Source organism: Syngnathus typhle, linkage group LG14 (genome assembly GCF_033458585.1).
Source record: "Syngnathus typhle isolate RoL2023-S1 ecotype Sweden linkage group LG14, RoL_Styp_1.0, whole genome shotgun sequence".
NCBI classification, from domain to species: domain Eukaryota; kingdom Metazoa; phylum Chordata; class Actinopteri; order Syngnathiformes; family Syngnathidae; genus Syngnathus; species Syngnathus typhle.
Genome location: NC_083751.1, coordinates 6,593,559 through 6,619,120, shown reverse-complemented (window position 1 = coordinate 6,619,120; position 25,562 = coordinate 6,593,559). Strand labels below are relative to the sequence as shown.

Genomic DNA, 25,562 nt, shown 5'->3' with positions numbered 1-25,562 from the left:
TTTATTCAACTTTACTTTTAATATTTTTCTTCTGGGCATAAAAGACAACATTTCTTCAGCACAGACTTTATTGTTTGCTGTGTTTACAGGCAATGACGAAGATGGACTTTGCGATGCTGACGAATTTCCTGTTTGTTTGTTTTAGGATTTTGTCTCTTGAACCTTCTGGATTTCCTGTACACAGAGAAAAAGATATTTAGATTTTAGTGGAAGCATTGGACAATCAGAAGTTTCAATATGCATTTTGACTCACATCATTAAGGATGGCCTTCAGCTCATCGTAAGCTCGTTCTAAGTCGTCGTTTATAATGACGACGTCAAACACTCCTGGCTCCTTACCTGACGAGAAATAATTCTTGATATCTCTTTAACTTCGAATTTTCAAAACCTGTCTGAACTTACTGAGCTCCATGTCGATGCGAGCTGCCTCCAGACGTTTTTGTAAACTGTCCTCGGACTCTGTCTGTCGGTCTCTCAGGCGCTTTTCCTAAGAAATACAAAAAAACAAATTACTGTATCAGAATATACAGGTGTACCTAATATTGTAGACATAAAATGGATCATTTACCAGAATCTCCATCGATGGAGGCTGGATGGAGACGTAGATGGGGTTCAGGTCCGTCTCTTTAATCCTGCGCACACCTTGGATGTCCACATCCAGGATGCAGATGAGATTCTTGGCCCGCACGTCTTCTATGGCAGCTTTACTATCAAACACATACACACACTTGTTGACATGAAGCGAGCAAGCTAAGAGGATTGCCGCACTGATCCGAGCCGCTAACACTTTCTGCGCCTACCTCGCAATAAGAAGGTGAGATTGAATGTGACACACACACACACTTGCGTCGGCGCATCATGGGGTTAAAGCTCCATCTGTCTCGAGATGTTTAATATCCTCTTGATCCTCTTGAACCACGTGGACTAGTTTTAAATGGCGCTCTTATACAAGGCAACTGAGTTAAAGTTAGCTATTTATAGGATGGCTGACGAGATAGGAACACACTGACACTGCTCGGAAGTAACTACCGTATTTTCCGTATTAAAAGCCGCACCTGAATATAAGCCCCCCCTGCTCAAATGATGGGAAAATCATTTAGCAATATTATAAAAATCATGAAAATTTCATATATAAGCCAGTTCAAAGGTTGGGCATAAAAAAACAGTTTATCGTACGAAAATTACGATAAATTCAAATAGTTGATTGGTGTATTTAAGATTTTTTTCAGGTAACCTACAGGTATTCTGATTCTGTAAAACGGAGTTTCACTTTTTGAAGTTAAAGTCCTGACTTGACTTTCAGAGATGCTGGATCGGATGTTTACCTTGTTCCGTAGAGGTTTCCAGAAAACTCGGCGTTCTCAATAAAGTCGCCGCGTTGGATGCCCTCCTGCATAGCCTCTCGAGTGGTATAGTGGTAATCTGCATGAAGGGATCATATATATAGATTAAAACCGGCACAATGGAAACACATGGGGCATGTTCCATGCAATCTGATGGCTTCTACAGTATATGAACATCACTCGTGTTTCTTTGTTCCCTAAAGAAACATCTATCACAAAACAATCATTAGCATGAGAGGAAATTATGACGTACCAAGAAAACTTCAAGAAATGAAGATATATTGATCTTTCCTTTAATGCTAATGATTGTTTGCAGGTTGTTTACACACTATTGCAGTTTTTTGTGGACAATCCTCCACAAAACAGGACAGGACAAGAGGAGACACTACGGAGGCATCACAGGGGGCTATTTTCAAAAGCGTTTTACTCCAAAGTGTACTTATGTTTTAAACATGATTCCCAAAATATTCCTCTCTTTTATTTTTCATATCCAAAGAGCGCTTCCTATATATCCAAAGAGAGCGTTCCAGGGTGATGAAAGTAACCCCCGTCACTCTGCCTTAAGATATACGCGTATGGAATCACACCAACCGTCACCTTCATGTTTGGTGTCTGATTCATTTGGACACAAAAATGACGTGTCTAAGTCTTCTGAGGAAAAGACGTCTGCTACGGGCAGTAAAGTAGCCCCCAGAAGCATGGGGAGCGCGTTGAGGCCTACGGAGAAAGCAGAACAGGAACACACCCACACACACAGGTTTATCCCGGTCTAGAGGAAGGGAAACAGTGTGAGGCAACGGACAAAACCGTTTTTGCAGTTCACTTGGGAGTAAGAAATAATGCAGGAGTCCTGAGGTAAGCTGGGAGAGGTGGAAAGTTCTAATTTTTTTTAATTCAGGTGCAAAGCTGTGTCCAGGGTTACTACAGTTCAGGTGCTAAAACATTCACCATGCCACAGATGTGATCCCTGACTCAGCAGTACCTTTGCCGTTTTCCTCTCCAGGGCGAGGGTTCCTTGTTGTGTCTATGTGGAGATCAGCAAATCATTAATAATATTATTATTTCCATTGGAATTGATGCAAAAAAAAAACTGTTTTATGATAGATTCCCTTGGTTGACTTTCATGCAATCAAGAAGGATTTTTTTCCTGAGTGTGGAAGGAAAATTTGTGTACATGTTCTGTAATTGACAAATGTTCTTTGCAATAGAAACAAAAATTCAAAGACCATCAGATAGAGAAAAACCTAATACATCTTTTCCTCCACTGGTTTGAAGCTAACTGGAAAAGTTTGTCCCACTTACGTGACACACTGAATCCAAACACTCCTTCGTGGTCATTCATGAGCCTTTTCATCAGTGTGCTCTTGCCCGCTCCAGACGGGCCACTTAACACCACAGGTCTCGGTCCTGACATTGTCTAACAAAAAGACACACACAAACACACACGAGTGATGAGTGATCAACATAAGTACATACGTACGTACATACGTACGTACATACGTATGTACATGGAACTTCATTGTACATACTCCATTTGCAACTGAAATGTTACTAAACCGGAAGTCCTGGTAAGTTATCTGTGCTAATCTTTTGATCCCTGCTGCTTCCCTTATCCATCTCACCGCCACACACGCATTAAGACAGACGGACAAACACACATATACGTACACACTAGTTTCAAAGTGTTTGTGTATTTTTTTTTCATTAAACATAATATAAAATATAAATGTAGTTGATTAAGTTTTTTTTCCCTCCTTTTCTCTTATATTAATAATTGTTGACATCTAACATGGAAGTGGCCATCCAATCAGAAACTGGATTTTCTTTTCGCATTCACTCCCACACACTTATTAATGGCTATATATTAAAAATATCAATTATTTCTGTAATAGGCATTCTATATCTTATCCAAACAAATATAGTACAAATACACATAATATCATTAGTTTAACTTGTTCCAAAAGTGACAGTTCCCCAAATGAGTTCATTTTAAGATATTTTGCTTACCTTTCTGCACTCTTGAGGAGACACGGAGTGGAGCACACAGTCAAGCGTGATGTTGACTGAGGGATTCGCTGATCAGCTCACTGTCAACCTCAATTACTGCCGTCTCCTCTACGCAACATCCGTGGACCAATCACACGTCTGCATGCTGGGCCGGCTTGTTTCTATCAAGTCAATCCACACCTGAAAGGGACTACAGGTTTGGTGTATTGACAGTTGACATACATTTATTTACATATTGGGAAGTGGGACTGTAATCTCTGTGAAGAACTAATCTGATATGATATATACATGAATTGTTGTTACGTGTGTAATCTTTCCATGTAAAAGCACAGAATTGCACAAGCGAGGCTCCTTTGGTTCCACTTGAGCCATGCCTGGGCTTGACCCGGCTAATCCTACAGCGACCTATTTCTTTAACATTGACTCATCACAAGAGTGAGCCTTTCATAATGCACCGGGAAGCCCCGTTTTTTTTTTTTTTTGGGCCACAACTTTTATTATAGTAACAATGACTAAAGACAAAAAGTGAGGAGGTTGTATGAGAAGGAGCCAAACAAACATTTAAAACAAATTCTGTACAGTATAGGTTGTTCTAATCAACATCATATACAAACACCGATCCAAACACAAAAACTATATACATGTGCTTAACCAGAAAACAGACAAAAAGTTGTTATAAAATGGTTAAATATTGTCCCAAGTACAGTTATTCAGGTGTTTCCACCAAACAGGAATTCACAATAGTTCATGTTAAAATGTCGCTTTGGAGATGTTCTCCAAATAGTCTGGATTATAATTTTTTTTTTTGGGTGGATCTGTTAACTAAAAATTAGGTCCAAGGTGAGGTGAGATTGGGAAGAGGGTGGGAGTCAGGCCAGCTGCTCACAAGTCCACCCCTTTATGACAGGGCTTGGCGTCACAGATAGACCCTCCGCAAGTCGCCAGGCGAGGTGATGGTGTTGCACTGAGGGCACAATTTCTTTGCTCCCTAATGTAGAAAATTACACCATTCAAAATGTTGCTTGGGATATCATTTTTTTTAGGGGGGGGTCATAGAGGAAACACACCAGCGTTCGGAGCCAACACTCCTCACAGTGAACATGCCAGCACTGGATGGAAGTCAGTGGGGTTGAATAAGTGTCCTGGAGGATGACACGCAAGTCAAAATTTTAGATATGTAATAGCTTAACTCGCCACTAGATGTCCACAAATAACCTATTCTTCTGCAATTCAACTTGATTGTTGTTGAGGAATTTGCTATGGTAATGAAGATTTAAGTATGTTTTCTCTGCACATGACAAAAACTGATATCATTCACACATTGTCTAATTTACATCTCAGGGATTTAACAAATGAAAGATTAAATATATCTAAAATTCATCATTCTAAGTATTTCTAAGTTTCTTCCAAAAATGTTTAATATAAATCTATTAAAAATATAATTTATTTTATTTTTGGAATAAACAAAAAACAAACAAAAATAATTCATTTCGTTGGTCAGTCACAAAACATAATAATAATAATAATAATAATAATAATAATAATAATGATAATGATAATGATAATGATAATGATAATGATAATGATAATGATAATGATAATGATAATGATAATGATAATGATAATGATAATGATAATGATAATAATAATACATCCAATTTATAATTCTAACTAAATTAAATGTAAAGGAAACCTCTTTGGAATTGAGAGAAAGCATTTGAGATACAAACACGCGGATAAAAATGAAGACGTACACTCACCATGCAGATGAGGCATTTAAATCTGTCTCCTTTACACAACTGCTTTTCCAGATCCCGTATCCGAGATTTAAGAGTGTCCAGGGATGTCAACGCAGAGTCTTCAGGGAGTCTTCACACAGACACAGGAAGGAAGAAAGACTGCAAGTTAGAGTTTTTTTTACAGTAAATGGAAGACATATGGAATTATTAGCTGGACAACATGTACATTTGCATTAATATCAAACGAGCCGACAGATTTCGCTGTTGATCTTTCTTTTTTAATAATAAAAAAAAAAAACTGGATTGTCGCATATGTCATTATGGGTTGACGGTTGGCAGCATCATATAGGTCACTCTTGGTGGTCTTTCAATACAAACTGTATGCATCACCTTCAACAGGATTTGTAAGATTTTCTACAAAATAAAAGCTGTGTCACTTACATGTCGATGTCATTGTTTTTGCAGGTTTTGGGAAGAACAACTGTGCTAGCATCAATTTTATCTCCACTGCTGGTGGACGGACTCTCTACACGGACATGAATCAACACAAACATACTTTTTGAGAAGAAGTTAATCACTTGTATTTCTAATAATTCTTTTGACCTCCCCGTACCTTCATTTGACCATTTGGAAATTTCCCGATGTACTCCAGAGTCGGGCAATGTTCCGCCACTGCTCCACAACAATAATTAAACATAATGCTCAGCGGCAACAATGCGTGAAAAGATTTTGAGATTTAAAGAAACATACTTAGCTGTCGTCTCCTTGTTGTTTTCCCCGGAACACATGATCACATCTGTCTCTGTGTATCTAAAGTGAAAGCTAAGGAGAAAGAGCTCAAAATGTAGAAAAACATTGTGTGAATGCAAATTTATAAATCTACCAAGGATTTATTTCGATTTCTACTTTAATAGGATTAACAAAAAAAAATTGTGAAAGATAAAAACTATTTTAAGATGTAAGGGATACTGGACTCGGCCGTACTCTAAGGTGTCGTCTCCATCCACGTCGAGGTCTGCGTCGCTGTCCCGACCTTCTTTAGACGTGCTGCTCACCAACATTGAACCTGAGGAGCAATTTTCAAAATAGGGATGCAACTACGAATAAAAGTCAAAATATCCAATGACGACGAATATAAAAATATTGCACAAGCCCAAATTGATTTTAATCTGGTCTCAATTTTTCAAGCATCCTTTTTTTTTGTGACAGGTTTGCATGTCAGAGCCCCGTCAATGCGTGGACGCTTAACCTTCAAGGCATGCTCTTCTTCTGTAATGTGGATTGAAAAGTTCAGTGCTTTTTCAACAACTGCCACTCTGTCATGTTATTACCGTCCAATGCACAGCATGGCACGCACACACCGGCAAATACAAACACAAACGTACCTTTGAACCCTCCGACGAGCGACATCATCTGTATCTTCCGCCTTTCGTTCCACTCATCCTCTGATGGTGTTGTGTCTGCAGGGACCTCCTAGACAAATATACACATAAAGACGAGCACATTTACACACACGCTAGGATGATTGTCTTTTGGCTTCTTGTAGCCTCTGGCGGCGTTTTCATAACAAGTGAAGTGTTTTCACATGAATACACGCTGACATGACAGTGATGCTGATGTCGCATGGATGCGCTGATATTTGTATCTCTCCAATGATAATAAAAATGTCACAATGTATGGTTTCATCTGTCTTTTACTTGATAGGGGGGGAAAAAAAAAAGATCAACTCAACCGTACCTGACCCTCGTCTGGTTTCCTCCGTTTCATTTTGCTGATCCTGACTGAGGAGACAAGACAAAGACAAAGTTGAAGCTATAGTGACTGTTGTTATTGTTTGACTCATATTCAAATTTGATTAAGTTCATGCACGATATTTGGTTGTTTTTCTGATTTAGGTAAGTTTTCACATTATTTTATTTTATATTAAAAAACAACAAAGCTATTTAAAACATTGTTTTTAACAGCCTTCTATTGTGGAATATTCTGAATGAAAATTCGATGTCTCTCAAAGTTAGAAAATAATAAATAAACAGATATAGCGATTAATCAATGTGAATTTAAAATGAAATATATGGTCATAGATGTCCAAAGTTTGAGAAAGGAATATAAAATAAAATGTTAATCATCTTTCAAATTGAATCATTGAGAGAAAAAAAGGTCAAGACTTTATCAACATTTTAGAAACATCTAAAACTCTTACTCTTACAAACACTGACTTTAAACATGATCCAAATAACTATGTGACCTGTGTTCTGGATGTAAAAAAAATATCCTACAGACAGAAGATGCAACATAAGTAAGTTCTTCCTTTGTGGACACTATCAACAATTACATAACAAAGATACTGAAGCAAAATATTACATACAGTAAGAGCATGGCAAAAATCACTTGTGTCACTGCGCCTCCACTTTCCCTTGTGATATAAAAGTTAACATGGCAGAACACCAGCGGCCCCTCCTTCCCCATTGGGACCACACTGACTGTAGATTGCAAGCAAGGGACATTAGCTTTTAGGACCCCCTTAATTTCTGCATGACAGTGGCTCTGACAGTGGGGTGACGGAGGCTGGTGCTACGCACACACACACATTGGGGCCAGTGGCCGTGACCCCGAGCGCCACCATGCCAGGAAATATAATGAGGGTTAAAGAGGCAAGTCGTAGATGAGGCAGAGCTCATCAAATGGGAAAGAAGAAGAGAGAAGGAAAGTGAGAGGTTGATTAATCAACACAAGACACTCACACACATAGGCTTAAACACACTCTTCTTCCCCCTGACGTGTATTTAGAAGCTCATTATGGCATCCTGTTATAAGGCCAATAAAGGCTAACAGACCTCGACAGCATTGGCAGTTTGAAGAGTCAGCTCCAAGCTGGAAAAAAAAGCTTGGCAATTTTTTGATGTGAAAATTATTCCTTTAATTCGTTTATTATCACTGTTTTGGAAATACATGTTATGGGTTATAAAGCACATCTAAATATGTTTTGCTGGCAGATTATGAAAATGTGTTGCTTCTGAAACACCAATTTACGTTTTTTTTTTTTTAAATTGTATTTGAAATTTTCCTCATACACTGTGTGACAATAAATCACACACACAATTCAATTTCATTTTATATGGATGTACATAAAAATGCCCCAAGGAACTATTTTAAGGTCAATTATTTCTTATGATGTATTAAATATATATTATTGTTAATGACTGCTGACAAAGATGCTTTTAGGAGTAGCTCATTAATTATATTTTTAAAATGTATATACATAACACAATATGTATTTCTGGTGTCTTTTTAGCATTATATGTACATATATATTTATATATGTATACATATATACACACATATATATATATATAGATATGTGCATATAAGTATACATACGTACATATATATACATTAAATTGTATATTGTAAATTAGATTTAACTTTTTTTGAAAAAAAAAAATCAAATGTATTTTCCAATTTGCATCTGCATTGTGTCTTACCAGCTTGTGTGCAGTCTAGGTGGGCTCCTGTGCTGTGTGGGCGTAATGGGGCAGATTTGACGTAGCACCTGCACCAGCAGAGGTCGTCGACTGTTAACATATCAAGAGGTCAAAGTTGAAAGGTTAATAACTCCTCTGCTCGTGTGGGCGCTAGGCCAGTGTAGCGGGGTGGCGGTAGGGGCGGGCGCGTGTGGAGAAAAGGGATGATGTGTGCACGCAACACAACACGACACGACACAATGGCCACAACTAAAAGGGGAAGACTGCTAAAGCCAACTAAGTTTCCCTCCACTCACAACTCACTTTTTATTGTCAGACTGAGTCAGCAGCAATGAAAGAAAATATTTGCTTTTGTAAGCATGCATCAGCTTACCGTTTAGTCGTGTGTGTCTGTTGGCCCGCACACGCAGAAAAGTCTGTATCAAAGAAAAATAACGTGTCATACTACATGACTTGAAATTATAGTTAGTTGCAAAAAAAAAAAAAAAACATTACTGTATGGTTTTTTAAGTTTTTTGGACATCATGGCCTATTTTTACTTTTGTATAAAAAATGATATAACCCTGTTATCAATTTGGACTAAATTAAACATGCACAGTCGCAAACCGGTAATCTTAACAACAGCGGAAGCGAGAGCACATTGTGACATCTGCATTTCATTTCTTCCATTTCCTAACAGTTACTCTGTTAGGAGCTAACTGGTACCACCGATGAACATATTATTTGTGAGTGTTGGCTGCGGCGTGTGATCAACTCTGAGCTCATAAAACTGCTGAGTCACCGGCACCACATCAAGACCGGCAACAATGTTTATGATGTCGCTAACTACTAGCTGAGCCACCTTTTTTTTTTTTTGCATTAATGATGAACAGAACATTTGGAGGCAATGCCTGTAAAATCAATGAACCCTCTTGGCTGCACACTCTCTGGCCACATTACATACTCTTGAATGAGTTCTAATACTAATATAAAAATAAAAAAATCTGCCATTATGGAGCAATAATGGCAGATATTACAGTGCTTAAAGTTGAGTTTATAATTTTATTAATTTTTTTCTTTTGGGTTAAACTTTACCTGGTATCGGTCAGAATGGATATCATCAGCCGGTCGAGGGGGTGAGCTCGGATGACCTCCTTCGCGTTTGATATGCAGAGAGAATGAAAGAGACTAAAAAGAAAAAAGAGACACGGGAGCGTTGAGGAGCACCGGATTCAATGCAAATCATGACGGTATCGTATGTTTACGTTACCTTTGGCGTCCTCATGAGGTGGTCGTGCTGCACCGAAGTGACACTTGTGAGAAGAAAGGTAAATAATACATGAGCACCCATGCAAATAAACAATATACAAACAAATCCAGCATTCTGGAAAAACAAACGCAATATGGTTCTATAAACATCAACTCGTGAACAGCCGGCTGTATCTTGTGGAAATTTGCATGTACTCTATGCGGGTGTATAACCTCCTTTCAAATCTTTTCACTCAATCTTTCTCACACACACGTGGACACACGTACATTACACGGTCTTTATATTTATCTACACACAGACACACACACACACAGACACATGCAGCGTCCCTGTGGGCCAAGTCCAATTTGAAACCATTACTGTCCACCAAGTGGTCTTTAAGCAGATTTGGACTGTAATGTCTTTATTGGAGAGATCCTTCTTATGGTCAAAGCAGCAGTGTGTTTCTTTCTGTGTGTGCATAAGCAAGCATGTTAGCCTCCAAGCATCTATTAGTGGGACATTATTTGCCCGCTGTATGATTTGTCGCCTGGAGGCTGAAGCCTGCAAAATGAAATATGTAGGCAACAATGAGGAGGCCTGTAAACATTGCACATAGGTGACAGAGAAGATGGGACATACCAATTGAGGAACGTGCTGGGGTGTGGAGACTATAGAATATTGTTTGGTTTAATTATCAGGATAACAGAGGAGAACGAAGATAATAGGATTTGGATGGGTAAATCATAAACAAAATGGCAACACTTTTTTTAGTGCTACCTGATTTGAATCTGGCTGAGTTTGGCTAATTCCTGCTCCATATGTTCTTGCAGCTCCCCTGGTCGCAGAACGCTCTGACACACTGGACACACTGGAGCTCCGGCATCGTAGAGCACCTTCACTTTGCCACCTGCATATATTAGAGAGGTTAAGTTAGAGCCAAATTACTTTTTTTATGAACATTCTGTTCCAAAGAAATCTCAACGTGGCGTTACGTGAATGGAGAAATAATGACTGCTTTATAAATTTACTCATCCAGGAATACTGATAGAAACAAAACTAAAATATTAGTTGAAAAAACTTCTAAAGCATTTTTAAGGTGTATGTTGTAAATCTAATCTAATTATAGACGAGTGTTTGGCAGGAAATTGAACTAACTAAATAAATAAATAAATAAAAAAGGAACTAAATAGAATAAAACTAAATCACATTATTATTTAAAGGGGACAATTTTTTATTTTTTTTAGGATAATATATTTAGTTTTATAGTTCACTGAATATACATCAAAATATTACTTATATTTGTTAGGAAGTTCAGACAGAGATAATTCCCCTGTGTGGTTGTGTGTGTTCTGTCGACCGATGTATCCTATTGACAGATAGTGGCGAAGAGAGTGAAACGGACACACACACACACACACACAAACGCACACACAGCAGTGTCCCCCCTGCCGTCAGTGTGTCGACATCATAGGCTGTCAATAGGAACATTACCCAGGAGGACCACTCGGCCCATTGGGCCCCACTGATGGATTACTGCCATAAGCAGCCAGCTGGGATCCCGAGGAGCTCCACTATATCAAGATTTTACCTAGTAGATGAGGTGATTTACTCCTGAAAGCCATCAATCACCGGGCGCTAGTAGGCAAGACGTAGCTAATTTGCCGTCTCAGTCCAGAGCCAATGTTTATAGTTTTTACACTAGATTATAAAAGGGCAGGTTGGGACAGTTTGGTGGAGAGGAAGCAGCAGATTATCACTTTTGTCCGAATAAAATGTGTTAGTAAGCGGCCAACCTAATCGGCTAAATAGGACAAAAGGGCCTCTAAATAAAACATGGAGTGGAAAATAGAAAGTGGTGTCCTTGGGAGAGTGACGGTTCTCCTTGCGTCCCCGCCTTCCCCCATCACACCTTTTTTGCATCCCCTTGTGGAAGCCTAAATGACTTTTCCCGACACGCATCGAACGTTCCTGCGCTCCGCCGCTCGGAACATGTCGGCATCAGTAAACAATGAAATCTCGGTGCTGAAATTGAATTTATAACCACATTACCTGTGCAGATAACGTCTCTGAATGGCACCGCGATAAGAGCAATGGGATTTGATTTTCGGGGTGTTTTATTGGTCCACTTTTGGGATTCGGCTCCCCAAAGCCCCTCCGACCGCATCCTTCACCTCTGATCCACACCAGCATCAGATTAAACGTGCGTGTTTGCCGAGTCGTTGCCCGTACGTTAAGTGACAGTAGCCGATTCACGACCATCATTCTTTTCTTCCAACCCCCTTGCCCACATAAACGCTGTCAGTTTCAGTCAGACTCAGACCCTTTTCAGCCTGGGGGGTCTCAGACACACAACGGGGGGCTGTAAAACTGACTTGCCGGGCTTGTAAACCGTTCCCTCACTACAGCAACCAGCTCGGATGGATTGCTGGCGCGTTGTTGTTGGGTCCTGCCCAGTTTGAAGGGCCCATCATCTAATGGATTCACCGCCTTAGTGTGTCTGATTGTTTCCTTTCTCTCTACCGAGAGCTGTCTCGCTAGTTCAGAACCTCCTTTTTTGGCTGTCTGGGATGCAGTAGGTCCTTCATTTGTTCACCTCAAGTGTCATGCCTATAAACGTCATGTGCATCACAATGAAAAGTCCTAATTTTTCCGATGTGTTTGTAGCACCTCATAGAATTAAGTGCGTCGTTAAAGCAAAGCTGCATTCCGCGGTGATTTCAAGTCAAACATAAGCAAAAACATGGCGTGTTCGCTAGCGATAGATGAATTACTGATTGAGTTTTAAATTGCAAGTCAATTGTATGGAATCGATGGTTGCGTAGCCAAGTATTAAAGCAAGTGAGTCTGTAAATTGTGGCTGATGACATTCCCATAAACTTTTCCTGGATGGAAATTTGAAATTGAGTTTTCTGGAATGCTTCTAGATCAACTCACCAAGTCTCAGATGAGTGAGATTATAAAATAAAGTTAATCTTTGATCCCATATTTTTCTCCCCTTGTGAAACTAAACAGCTTCATAATGTCCAAGTACTCAGCCCTGCAGCAACAAGATCAAAATCCCACAAAAAAAAAGAAATCCTCAAAACATCACGTACCCTCCCCTGAGGGCCTCGGTAATGGCCGATGCCAGCGCCCATATGACGGCTGCCACTTCAGCAGATGCAGATGGAGCGGAGATGCCTAACGTGACCTTTAGTGAATGCCACATCACATCAGGCCGGGATGTCACCCGTTGACATTATGCTAGGGCATGAAAAGGCTGTTCTACATTGTGACGAACAACCCTCGCCCCACCGGTCCCTTCCCAGCCATTCCTCCTGGCTACAAACCTGTGGACGCGATATAATTTTGATTGACGTGACGTCGAACAGACGGCTTTGAATGGCAGAAGACACGCAAGCAAGGAAAGACGCCGCGCTTACGTTGCGCAAGCTAGCTTTTTCACTGGCGATAAACTGCTGAGGCAAGTCAGTCAGAGCGGCACTGTGATCCCAATCATCAAACAATTCCTTTAAGCACATCAGAAAAAAAATCTATAAAAGCAGTAACAAGCACACAGACTCTATATAAGCAGTAAGCATGCTGTGATTTGGGTGGGGGGTGTTCAATTAGCGCCTGATGTCAAACTCTGGACCGGTTGGTGAATAGGCAAGTCCTTGGCACACTTTCAGAGGAGACCAAGGCCTATAAAAGCCACTGGCTCCTGCAGCACCTGTGCCACACCCTACGAGACCGCCTGCTTCCAATTTAAAAGCATCACGCAGGATATTAGTCAGGATTTTTGCCGTCTGTGAGGCAGAGCTAAGCTCTACATAGGAGGGGGAGGAGGGGAGCACGCAGGCCGCCATTTGTTTTTTATTGGGGAAATAATGGCCTATTGAGAAGTTTGGAATTTAATGAGCAACATAATGAGCCCTGTAGTAACACATCTGCTAGCAGCTCAGTCATTTCTGCTACTTTCAAAGCTGCTTTAAAACACAACGTCCACTTGCCTTTGACGCGGTATTCTTCGAGATATCCCTGTTCCGTTAATTGCCCGACAGTGCTGTTGCGAGAACAAAGGAGAGGATATTTTTTTCCCAAGGCTTGACCCCAGATTGTCTCTTTCTGTCCAATCTAATTTCAGCATCCTTCAAAAAGATCCCTCCGACCGAGCAATCTATTGCATTTAACGTGTTAAAGGCACTTGCCACAACCACGGCGACCTTTGCCCCTTACGTAAATCAATGCCTCGTTAGATCGCTAATGATCATTCATTGACTAATAAGATCTGTATCAACCCCTTGTAGGGCATTGATTGGCCTTTGCCCTCGCCACTTCTTTGCCGAACCGCCACATGTGATGTCAGCTGCAAGTCCTCGGGAATCAGATGATGAAAAAGCTCCTGGTGGGAATGGAGAGGAATCCTAAACCTCAGATGAACTCATTCTGAGGCACCTCAGGCAAAATCCCTTTTTCTCTCCGGACCTACAGATCAATGGACATAACCTCTCTGACCACGGGTCAATCAGCACACAACCTCAAATTTATCTCAGTTTCCCTCACGCCCTTCCTCTCTCTCATCTTCTCCATTAGTCACCACAATTGTTCTATCAGCTTCGGGTGTGGCCCGGCATGCATGAGTCCAATCAAGTCGTTGATGGAGAGCGGACCGGGTAGCCGCTAAACTCTGCGGCCACGTTTGCCTTCCCGGGACTGGAGGGCGAAGGATCGAACCCTGCCTTTGCACTGTTCGGGCCAATCAATCTGGCCCTCATTGAGATGCATGGCTCAATGATCTGTGATAGTGAATTACAGATTGGCGAGAGCGAGTGCAAGTCAGGAGCTGTCCTTGGCCATTTGCAGTGATATAAAGCTACTTATGTGGTCACTCACAGCAGCTTGAAGACTTTACCTCAGATTTAGAAATATTAGAATAATGACCAGACAACTTTAACTCATGGGAATCAGTCACTAATTAGCAGAAAAACAAATAAAATTGCCAATATGAGATTGAATTCCAATATTCTTACATAACCTTGTCTCAGGACAACATTGAAGGTCAAAAAGAGCAGTTTTGAAGTGACTGGCTGTTCTAGAGAACCAGATACAGACTTTAGGTGGATCTGAGTCATACATCAGATTTTTTCATTCTTCTTTTTATCCCAGCATGATATGCAATGACGCTCTTACTAGAGGCAATAAAATGCCAAATTCCACCTCTCACCAATCCATTTGCCGTGCCGTCAGTTTGACGGGATCAAAAAAGGAAGAGAAAAGAGAAAGAGCAGTTCACCGGTGGCTTGTCACTCACTGTGATGTCATCGACCGGCACTCGCTCGGAAATAAACTGTCACATTGGTTCACAGTGGCAATTCTCGAATCTGTCTCAACACAATCAGATAGCATGTTTTCTTTGAGCTAAAATAAAGTTGTGATTCTCCCTGCCTACTCTTCCGTCATTCTTCCTTCAGTGTACCATTCCTTAACCCAACTTTCCAACAAAAGTAAAGTTTAGATTGAGTTTATGTGTGAAATGCCCGAATGTAGAACCACTACCCGAACAAAACCTTGCTTTCCCCCTCTGACACAAAGCTAGCCCTCATCCATGAAGTGCAGGTGATGACATCAGATATTAAGACGCAACACTCCACAGGTGAGTTAAAAGCTCTTTAAAACCACCAGCATACTCCAAAAAAGCAAATAAAACCATCTTAGCTTGTGTAAGGGCACGTGACCACAAAATGGCCCGCATCCGTCTCTCAGAACTTTTCAGAATTGCGGAACAATGTCATTTTCAACGGCTCCACCGAAAGACATTATTAGAGATAAGCTGCCACTTATTCCCCCCCCTGCCCGCCACTTCACCAGATACCATCTGATACTGTCCAAAAACATAGTGAACTTCTGCTGGTACCTCAAGAGAACATGCACCTGGCACCTGTGTTTGGGTTTGTCACACTTCCTAAAGGATGCTATTGTGTCTGTCTGGATGATCAAACACATGATGGGTCTTATCTTCAGTAAGACTCTATACAATATATTTAACAGGAAGTGATTGTTATGTGGCGGATGAAATGACAATTGACCTGATATTACCTCAAATATATGATATAATGGCAGCTATTTGTATATGGTATTTTGTATGTTATGTTTTCTTTATTATGTAATTATTTACGTATATATTTATACTTTTTTGTATCGGCCTGCCTGGGGACTGCAGATAAGAAATAGTTTTGTACCAATAATCCAGCATATTGACTTTTTTTTTTTATATTGTGATGTTCATTAATGTGCATAGTCACTAATCAAATAAAAAAATACATAATATTAAACAAATAATATCAAATAAATAATAAATGTATACTGTATTTTACTTTATTTAGTTAAATAAGCAAAACAAAATGGGCAGTATTTGCATTGAAACAATCCACTGTGTGCATCCCATAATCATTCAATGATTGATTCGTAATTTCACTAATAGAGTTACGGCTGAGACAATAGGATGTGTGAAACGGACTCTGCGCTGTGACCCAGCCCGGCGGCCTCACAGCAGGCCTGCCAAGCTTCTGCCTGTGTGGTCCATGGGGACAATTAACACAATCTCCATACTAATGGCAAGCTTGTCATGGACACTGCTGAGAGTGTGTGTGCATGTGTGTGTGTCTGAGGAGTGCATATGCGCATATTCTTCAATGTAAATATGCATACTCTCTGATGTGCACCAAGTTCGTATGTATGTATTTATACGACTGGTCAGTCAGCAGTATTTTAGCCAAGTGAGCAACACTCTCCCTTCCCCTCCACCCTGTTGGCTTGCAGCTCCAACCCTAATGTCTGGCCACTCATTAGCACCATAATAAAGAGTTGAGACGACACATAAAAGGTTATATACTGCTGGACGGCTGTTTTCCTACCAATTATAAAGCATTTGATTTATGGCCCAGACTCAATGCTATTCTCTCAGGAAGAATGAGGGGATGGATTGTTGATAGCCTTTACACGACGGGGTCGATCCTGATCAACTTTGACCTTTAAGGCAGGAGGGGTGATTTGAGGATGTGACATTTAGGGGTGCTTAGCCCACAGTTAGAATGTCAAGCAAACTGCTGCTTTACAATTAGTGCATCGATAAAATAATCATACTGTATTTAAAGGTACATTTTGAAAATGGAAATAATTTTGCATAGTGCAAAATTATTAGGCAGTATTTAACAATTCTGAAATAACCATAAATATTAAGTGTGAACAAATGTAAATATTCTATGTGTTTTATTTGTGTTTTCTGTTTGTTAGTCTGATTTACCCTGTGAGTCCGAGTGCTAAAATCTGATTTATGTTTATATCTACATTTTTGGATTGTTTATTTCAATTGTTGACCTAAAATGAACTTTTCCTTGTGTCAAATTTGAAAAGTTCCGTTCAAATATCATTTTCTACACATATACGCACATCTTGACATGCCACTTCATTTTTTTTTTTTTTTTTATAAAATACTTTTTTTTTTTTTGAAATGCAAATAATGGCTTACAGTCACAGACTGATTGTTCACTGGAGGAGGTAAAGCCATCAAGCTTGGCATGCCTTTTTGACACACTTGGCTTTTGTCAAGCTTCTCTACAGCTGGAAGACTCACAAAAAAAAAAAAAAAAAAGCACAAGTGACATGCTGTAATGAGGTCTGTCTGTGACACAAAGCGAAGACACTCCCGAACACACACACACAGAGCGAGCAGCATGTGTTTAACCTCAACGTTTGCCCTCTCTGACATGTCGATGGGCCCGACACTGATTTGTTGGGCTCGGGGGACGATGCGAAGGATGTTGTGTGCGTGCGGCGTGCCACTTCGGAGGAACATACGATTCGATCTCCAGAAATCCCCTTTTCACCGCTACCCCGACTCCTTCCTATGCACGCATGCACATATGTGCGGCGGCCCTTTTGATGCCAGATGAGAAGCAGCTGCAATGCAGTTGATCAGGTACTCGGACAGAGAGGTGGAAAGCGGGAGAAAAGAGAGAGAGGAAAAAGGAAAGGCAGCCCCTGTTAAAACGAGGGTGTTGTTTTAAAGACCCCTGGGTCTTGGACTCATTATAACCCCCCCCTCCGTCTCTGCCGAGCCCATCACAGCCAGACACGGAGGCAGATGCAGTGACGACAAGATGTGTTATGACTCGTGATGATCTAACAGGTGCTGACGGTCACCACAAAAAGACCTCAGTGCACACAAACACACATAAACACACACACGTGTCCCCCTGCCACTGTAAAAGCCTCCTTCTAGACTTATAGAGATCCTGTCTGCCTCCGGCAAGCCGTGCGGTCCACATCCGGACACACACACTTTTGGATAATACAATCAAGACGCCAAATGCCTGCAGTAACATTCATAAAGAAAGAAAATATGAACAGTTGCTAGTGCTCAGCCTTTCAAAATATATAGTGAGGGAAACCTGACTCAAGAAAATGAAGGCCATGCAAGGCCGTTAAAAAGTCTATTACAACGGAACCTTTCACGAGACATCAAATAAAGTTGGTCAACCTCTGATTTGCTATGGAAACTAAATTTCCAAAATAAAGTATCTTATTGTTTTAATTTATCATATGAAAAAAATTCCAAAATTAGTTGCCGTACAACAGAGCGCTCTTGCTAACATGACAGAGCGCTTCCCAATCAGAGTGATAATAAAAACGAAAAAAATTAAAAAAAAAAAACTTTGACGTTAGCGTTGCCCAAAGAGTTGCACACTGCGCGACCACACAATTGGCCGTGTCTAAGTCCAAATACATGACAAGTAAAATTCCATTCTCCCACTCGCTGGCCCTGATGGAAAGGATGAAGGGAAGGAGACGGGGGGAAGCACTGAAGAGTTCCCCCTCCTGCCAAGATGAAAGCCTCTTTTACTTGGGAGAACATTAGGAGAACAAACTACCATCACTACAGGAGGGGAAACAGTCAACACATCAAACACAAGCAAGCATTAATATTGTAATTCTTGGTCCTGGAGCGTTTGAAACGCACAAGAAGACTACCAGTGTGGTCAGCCACAAACGCTGCTTGAAAAACCACTTTCGGGTATGTGCAAGCTTTTGTTTTGCCCTTAAGCAGAATCCGGCAATCTTGTTTGCATTCAGAGTAGTGACATAGCAACAAGGCAAACTCAGCCGTACCTTAAATAAGCATTGGCTTGGTTGTTGCGTGGAGTGCAGATGAGGAGGTGAGTGCATCCAGGGAATACGAGATGTATATGCATGAGAATTGAGTGGCTGCTATCGATCCCCTTGCGGTCCGCCAGTGGGATGTAAACACCGTGTCTTTCAACGGGAAGCTTCAGTCAATACGAGCGGACAGTCGACGACAAAACGCTTCTTTTTAGCACGAACTATGGGGCTTGCATTTATATGTCAATAAGCCAAACTCATTTTTAAGATTGACAAACAAGCATGCTTTGTGAGTGGATGACAATTATGGGTGGATTTTGAGACTCTTAATACCTCAAGCTGGCTTTGTTCACGATGGAAAACTTGACATTCTGGAGATGGAGTCAAGAGAAGATGCACACACACACACACGAACACACTTTTGGGCCCGTTTAAGCTGTCATGTCTGCAGGCAGCTTAAGGTATCAAGCTTCACCGTGACCAATGATTAAATCTACGGGACAAATCTAACATGGAACTACGTGATATTGATTCTGTTTTCCATGAGACAAAACGCCTCCCTTCTATTAACCTAAAAAAAAAAATTGTTTTGAACTCAAGCATTTTGTCCTAATAGATGCTTACGTCCAATATTTGGAGTTATTGTTGTATCCCTCATCAAAATCTATCTGTGACATACAAATGAATGATTATTTCCTTCTTTTTTTTTATCTGTGTTTTTTTTTAAATTTGTTATAGTTCATGTAAATTAGGGGTGATATTAAATTTCAATAGATATAAAAACAAAATCCTCAAATTTACATTTTGACAACTTTAGTACGGTGATTGAGAGCACAAAATGGTTTTTGTGTGTTGCAAGCATGGAAAAAGTCAATTTATATTAAACATTGTCTCTAAAATCTCCTAAGAAAGTGAAACTTAAGTAACATTTGCTTGCGGTAAGTGCTGTCAAGTTTGATGTCATGTTTTTCTGGGTTGGCAAATTTTGAACATCTGGGAAAAGAATGACAGTCGTTACAAGTATTTAACGTACAAAAATATACTAAGTTGTTGAGTTTAAGTTTCTTAATAGTTTTGTATGTACAAAGCCCTTAAACATCTGACTCTCAAACAGCTTTGGCACCCTAACGACACGTTCAACCCGTCCGACCTGGCCACTGACTTCCAGTTTCCCTGCTTATGTTCCCGGTAAAGGGCCATTTGGGTTCCAACCCGGCCCGGCAGCAGAGAGCATCTCCCTGAGGAAAATAAGCACGACTCGCTCGGCTGCAAGCATCTGCCCTTTGAAAGGCTGCGAGACTGTTTGAACAGCTGTCGGCGCACGCCAAGCATCCCAGACCTTAACTGATAAAACTGAGGAAACTCTGGAAGGAAAAATCAACAGAGGGAAGTCACTGGCAGGGCAGATGGAGGTGTCCTGCCACCCTGATGCACTGGCCAGATGAGAAGATTCATCCTTGCCAGATGTGGACACTGACCAGAGAGGTCTGCAACATTTAGTATGGGATGCAATATATTATATATAATTATGTTTTGGTTGTCTTCTCTGCATGATTTGGAGAGTTTGTACTAACCATATAAACTTACATAAATGCAATGCAGCATTTCAGAAAAAGAACATTACACAGTCAGACATGGTGGCGATAACTTTATAATCTGGGGCTGCTTTGATATGCCATCACCTGGACGGATTGTTCTGATTGATGAAACCGTAATTCTGTTGTTTACCAGAAAGTCTCAAAGGAGAATATTAAGTCATCAGATTATCAACTTGGGTTCCCGATCAAGCAACATGAAGGTTTTTGGAGGGGCCTCGTCAAAATCATCCTTCAAAAATTGTTTACTGGGTTATCTTTGTCTAATGTTTACATTTGATGATATTAAACATTAAAGTGGGACCATAAATGCATCGAATAGTAACTGTGGAAATAATTGTTCATTGCGATCCGATTGCTCCTAAAAATAAAGCAGTTCGATGGTTCTTTTTCCGTCTTGGATACAAGCAAGAAACATCGCCAATGAGACGAATCGGGCCAATGAGGAAAAGTTTGACTCGCTCGCATATAGCTTGTTCTGGTTTGCATGTCGAGGGTTTGTCTAGTCTGGAACCTGTGCATTTTCCCAGCCCGGGAAATTTCCAGGCTTAACACTTAAGACTTGACGTCCTGAAGTGACTGTCTGTTAGTCAGTCAAGAGGAACAAGTGCATGTCAGACTTGAAGCAAGTGCTGGGAGCTCAATTGCATTAAAGCTCTTAAGTTTGCCTTCACTCCAGACTAATTGGATCAAGTTGGAAAAGCAGATTCCAATTTTTGTCCGCCGCCAAACTTGCACCCACCCCTCCTTTCTCTTCCATCTTTTGTCCTTGTCAACATTCAGGTAAACGAGATTCCCCAAAACCAGGAGGTGAGCGGATGGCGCATGCACGGCTGCACCGAGCAAACACTGTCAGGCAGGCAGACACGCCTCTCGCGCCAGCACGCCGGCTGCCATCGCTTCGCGTTCCCCTTTCCCGTCCTTATTAAAATTCCATATTGAGATTCCTTCCCGCCGCTCCGCCTCCCAGGCCCTGTCACTCAACACAAGATCGGCAAGTTTCAACAAAAAGACGCATACATGCAAAAACTTTTCTTAAGACAACTTGTTCCTGCTCCTTGTCCTTTGTGTGGGATGAAAGTTTCCTTTAGGTGTATGTGTACCCCAAACGCCCTCAAACCCCCTCCTTCTGCCCCCCCCCCTCCCTTTTCTTTCCCATTGTCATTATTTTGATAGTGTCCCCTCTGATCTGACGAGCCTTTGGATGCTCTCTTCCCTCTGTCTTTCTGTGTACAGTTTGAAGTGTCAGACGCTCCCCGTGGCGGCCGCCGCCGAGGAGGGTTTGATTTCCCATCATGCCTAGCATTGTCCCCCCCCCTCTTCCTCCTCACCCTGACTCCCTCGAGTTTCTACCTCTCCCTCCGTTGTTCGGTGCCCCCGCGTGGTTGGGCAATTATCCCCGGGAGTAATGAGGAGCGTCTCTTCCTTCCCCTGCATACTGACTGACACCTCTCCCACTCATTTGTCAACAAATCAGACGTCTGGTGTGGGCGGCCATATTTGCACTGAGGGTTTTTTGCACGTGGAAACTCGGGTTGATGCGCTTTACTCTCTCTCACACTTTCTCCCTCTCTCATTTTCTCCATCCTCCTCCATCCCTTCCTCTATCTCTGCCACCTCGTTATCGCTGACAGGATGTCATTCCTTTTCCGACGCGCACTCCTCCGACGTCTGCCCGCCATACGGTCTTGTGTATCTCAGCTGCTCAAGGAAAGTCTGACTACCAATAGGCCTAATGGTCATATGTGGCTAATGATCACTGAGCTAAACAAGTGCAGCTGTTCACATGATTTGTGTCAAAGTTGTTCACATGCGGGCGTAGAGAGCAAAAGGGAAAATAAAAGCAGATACACTGTACGAGACAATTAACCAATCAATCAGGTGTTAGCTTGGGCTTCTTAACTTAATTATTCACATTACTGAGACATTTCGGAAAATGTTAAGCTACCAACTTTGGGGGAACAATTTTTATTTGTCTATCCCAGCTTTGCTGAGACCCAACGTACCACAGAAAAGCGATGTGTGGATGAGTTTGGTGTGGATGAATGGATGTTCAAACACCTTTGGAAGGAACTGGAAATTAAATTATGAGCCACACAGACCAACTACAATATTTTGAAGAAAGTCTTTCCAGAGCAGTGAAAGTGCAAGCCACAAAAGTGGGGGGTGGGGGGGGGGGGCCTATACTAGCTACAAAATTTATCTTATATAAACTTCCATATTTGTCACGAAAAGTGTCCAAATATGTTTTTCTTTTCATTGCTGTCCAATAAAAAGCACCTCGTACCTTCAAATTTGTTTTTCATCCATCCTCCTATCTACTTTCTTGAGTGCTTACTTGTCCTCATTAGGGTCATGGTGAGCTGGAGCATATCCCCGACGACGGGGTGTGTGTGTGTGTTTTATGCACTTATATATACAAACAATTAACCACAGAAAATATGGTGACATATACTATAATGTAAAAATACGTACAAATGTTCTCTTTTGAGCTGAATCATCAACTCGATCCATCAAATAGAGCAAAATCTCAAAAGCTGTCCAATGAGAGATAGAGATTCTATACTCACTGTGCTCTCTGCGCTCCTCCGGGCTGGATGATGCCTCACCATCGGAAAGCAGGCCAGACATGGAGAACAGCTTCCTCGCCGAATCTTCTCCACTTTTGATGGAGCCTCCGGGAGAGCCAAAGTCAAAGTCCTTACCGTCCGCCTCCGAGAAGCAGCTTTTCAGCCTCTTTGCGGGCGTGAAGGCCGAGTGGTAACCGATCGACTCCCTCTCGTCGTGCGGTGATGAGAAAGGCCGAAAGGCGCCGCCGACCCCGCTGTGGTGGAGCATGCCCAGGGTGGAGCAGTCCAGGTTGGGTGGGGTGAACTGGGGGTGCAGGTGCAGCAGGGAGGCCGGGAAGTCTCGACCAGGAAAGGGGCCTGACACCGGTCCCTGGCGCTGATACATGGAGGCGAAGGTGTAGGATGCCGAAGGGAAGGGCAGGTGGAGGTCTTTCTCCACCGAAACGGGGATCCCGAAGGGCCTGGGCGCCTGGCAGGGGACGGACGCATCTCGGCCAGCCTCAGCGGTGGAGGCGAGGACCATGAGAGCGGGGGAAGCGAGGGGAGCTGGCATATAGGAGGAGCTGTCCATCTTGAAGGGGCGATGGAGGTCCATTCACCTCCTTGTGCGCGAAGCTGTATGTGAAGGAATAAACAGGAGAGTTCTTAATGCAAAGTGAAAAGACTGAGAAATAATACAAAGACTTTTAATTTACAGCCTCTAAAATTCATACAATATTAAATTCAGTGAAATACGTTTTGCTGGAAATGTGGGTGCAATTCTTTTACAATCAGTTTTAGATTTATTATAAAGGGGTGCAAATTGCTAATAAAATGTAGCATTTAAATATTCATTTAAATAAATGTGAATACATTTAGCAGGATAAGCGGTTAAGAAAATTATATATTTTGGATATGGATATATTTTGTGTACATTTAATAAAATAACACTCAGATTCAGAAAACACTACATTTAATACTGCAGTATGATCAAATAGATTTTACAAAGATTATATGATGGCAAACATTTAAATCTATAATGAGTAAATGATTGTACAATTTTATTTAAAAAAAACAGTTTTTGATGTAAAGTATACTTTAAAAGGAGCTGCTCAACATCGCTTTATATAATCTAATCAAAGTAAACGATTATAGTTAAAACTCTATGATAATCCATAAAATTGAAATGCATCTACTTGATTAAATGAGAACAGGTTGCGTATGAGAAACATTGAAATAAAACTTTAGTAGTCTTTCCCAAAAAAACTACTCGAAAGTTTTTGAACCAATCAGACTTAATTGAAAAACGCAAACTTCACATGCTGCATATTGGAACTGCACAAAAGAAGCTTTTTATTTGTCACGCTACATGAATCATAAAACAAACTGCAAATTAAATATGCAGCAGTTTTTCAAAGAGTTGACACTTTTGCAACTGAATGCGCAAAGGTTTTACGCACACGCTTTAAACACTCAATATCTCCAATTGAACGCAATTAAACCAATTTAAGCGGTAATGCGCAAAGACGCACACTCACTGTGATGAAGAACTCGGGGTGGGGGACGATCTTTACTCCACTCAACTTCCAACAGTTCCCGAAGGTGACACTTTCCACGGGCGAGCGCAGTGAAGAACGTGGAAGCGTCCTCCTTGCTTGCTCCACGCTCCGGGATGCTCCTGCAAGACTTCCCCGGTGGCCGTAGATGTGACCGGGATGAATACACCAGTGGGCCGGCTGAGTGTCTGCCCGTGTCTCCCTCCTCGGTGTGTGTGACACCCCCTCCTCCCCTCTCTGCTTCTTTTCCAGCCCCTCTTTCCACCACGTACCCCCCACCACCCCACCTCGCGCCCTCCTCGGACACTTTCAATTTCTCCCTTCCTGCTAAAGACAAGTCAAGCAAATCAGAAATGGAGAGTATACAATTAAAAAGCATTATTGATAATATTATTGGAATTTAGTCACAAACAACATCCTCTGGTACTTTTCATATGGAAATGGAAGAGAGCCAAAAGAGCTTAATATTAACAATAATTATGGCAAGTGTGGCATGGAAGAATTTGTCTTTAACAGGAAGCAAAAACTTTTTTTTTAAAGTAGATTGCAATAAAGAGCTTATATCGGATTTGATAGATTGTCTATTTCGGCACTATATCAAGTAAGCAGCACGGTGGACTAGTGATTAACATATTTGTCTCCCAGAATGGATTTGACACACATTGGGTGCAACTTTGCAAAACATCCGGATAACTGAAAGAGGAAAATGACACTAAAATAAAGAGAGGAAAAACAATGTTACTTATTTTATGGTCTACGCGCCATGCAGCATGATACAATGTGCCGTGAAAGATTATCAGGTGTTCCACAGAAAATGATCTAATTTTGCATAATTAGTTTGAAAATATTTATTTATTATAAATAATGCATCTGTTGATCCATTTCAACGTAGGACAGTTAAATGCTAAGTTGGTGTGTA

At 41.2% G+C, this 25,562-nt stretch overlaps 2 protein-coding genes across 3 annotated transcripts; both read right to left on the bottom strand.

Moving 5' to 3' along the window:
- Positions 1–23: 23 nt before the first annotated feature.
- Positions 24–3,734, bottom strand: guk1b (guanylate kinase 1b). 2 transcript variants are annotated; one of them, XM_061296974.1, is made up of 9 exons: positions 3,351–3,734; positions 2,646–2,760; positions 2,326–2,367; positions 1,941–2,060; positions 1,326–1,422; positions 569–707; positions 403–487; positions 254–339; positions 24–174 (listed from the first exon to the last, which is right to left on the bottom strand). In XM_061296974.1, exons 2-9 carry the CDS (start codon positions 2,755–2,757, stop codon positions 142–144), a joined length of 714 nt encoding a protein of 237 aa, XP_061152958.1. In that variant the 5' UTR covers positions 2,758–2,760; positions 3,351–3,734; the 3' UTR covers positions 24–141. The 2 variants fall into 2 exon arrangements, with proteins under 2 accessions (XP_061152958.1, XP_061152959.1); XM_061296975.1 differs by lacking the exon at positions 1,941–2,060 and having other exon boundaries at positions 27–174; positions 3,351–3,731.
- A 95-nt stretch (positions 3,735–3,829) lies between these two features.
- Positions 3,830–24,846, bottom strand: rnf220b (ring finger protein 220b). The gene is made up of 16 exons (XM_061296947.1): positions 24,626–24,846; positions 23,109–23,723; positions 10,580–10,709; positions 9,821–9,863; positions 9,646–9,738; positions 8,945–8,987; positions 8,572–8,661; positions 6,827–6,870; positions 6,475–6,562; positions 6,059–6,155; positions 5,840–5,899; positions 5,703–5,761; positions 5,531–5,615; positions 5,111–5,219; positions 4,418–4,492; positions 3,830–4,338 (listed from the first exon to the last, which is right to left on the bottom strand). The coding sequence occupies exons 2-16, from the start codon at positions 23,701–23,703 to the stop codon at positions 4,267–4,269; spliced, it is 1,683 nt and encodes a 560-aa protein (XP_061152931.1). The 5' UTR covers positions 23,704–23,723; positions 24,626–24,846; the 3' UTR covers positions 3,830–4,266.
- Between the last annotated feature and the right edge of the window lie 716 nt (positions 24,847–25,562).

Bases quoted from the DNA above. Each gene is read 5' to 3' on its own strand.
- rnf220b (XM_061296947.1), bottom strand. From the start codon at position 23,703: ATGGACCTCCATCGCCCCTTCAAGATGGACAGCTCCTCCTATATGCCA. The intron at 8,988-9,645 runs GTAAAGTTTAAC...TCTTTGATACAG, and splicing joins TCCATTCTGACCGATACCAG to ACTTTTCTGCGTGTGCGGGC. The intron at 4,493-5,110 runs GTGAGTGTACGT...GTCATCCTCCAG, and splicing joins TTAAATGCCTCATCTGCATG to GACACTTATTCAACCCCACT.
- guk1b (XM_061296974.1), bottom strand. From the start codon at position 2,757: ATGTCAGGACCGAGACCTGTGGTGTTAAGTGGCCCGTCTGGAGCGGGC. The intron at 2,368-2,645 runs GTAAGTGGGACA...ATCTCCACATAG, and splicing joins GTTTGGATTCAGTGTGTCAC to ACACAACAAGGAACCCTCGC. The intron at 175-253 runs GTGAGTCAAAAT...CTCTGTGTACAG, and splicing joins TGAAGGCCATCCTTAATGAT to GAAATCCAGAAGGTTCAAGA.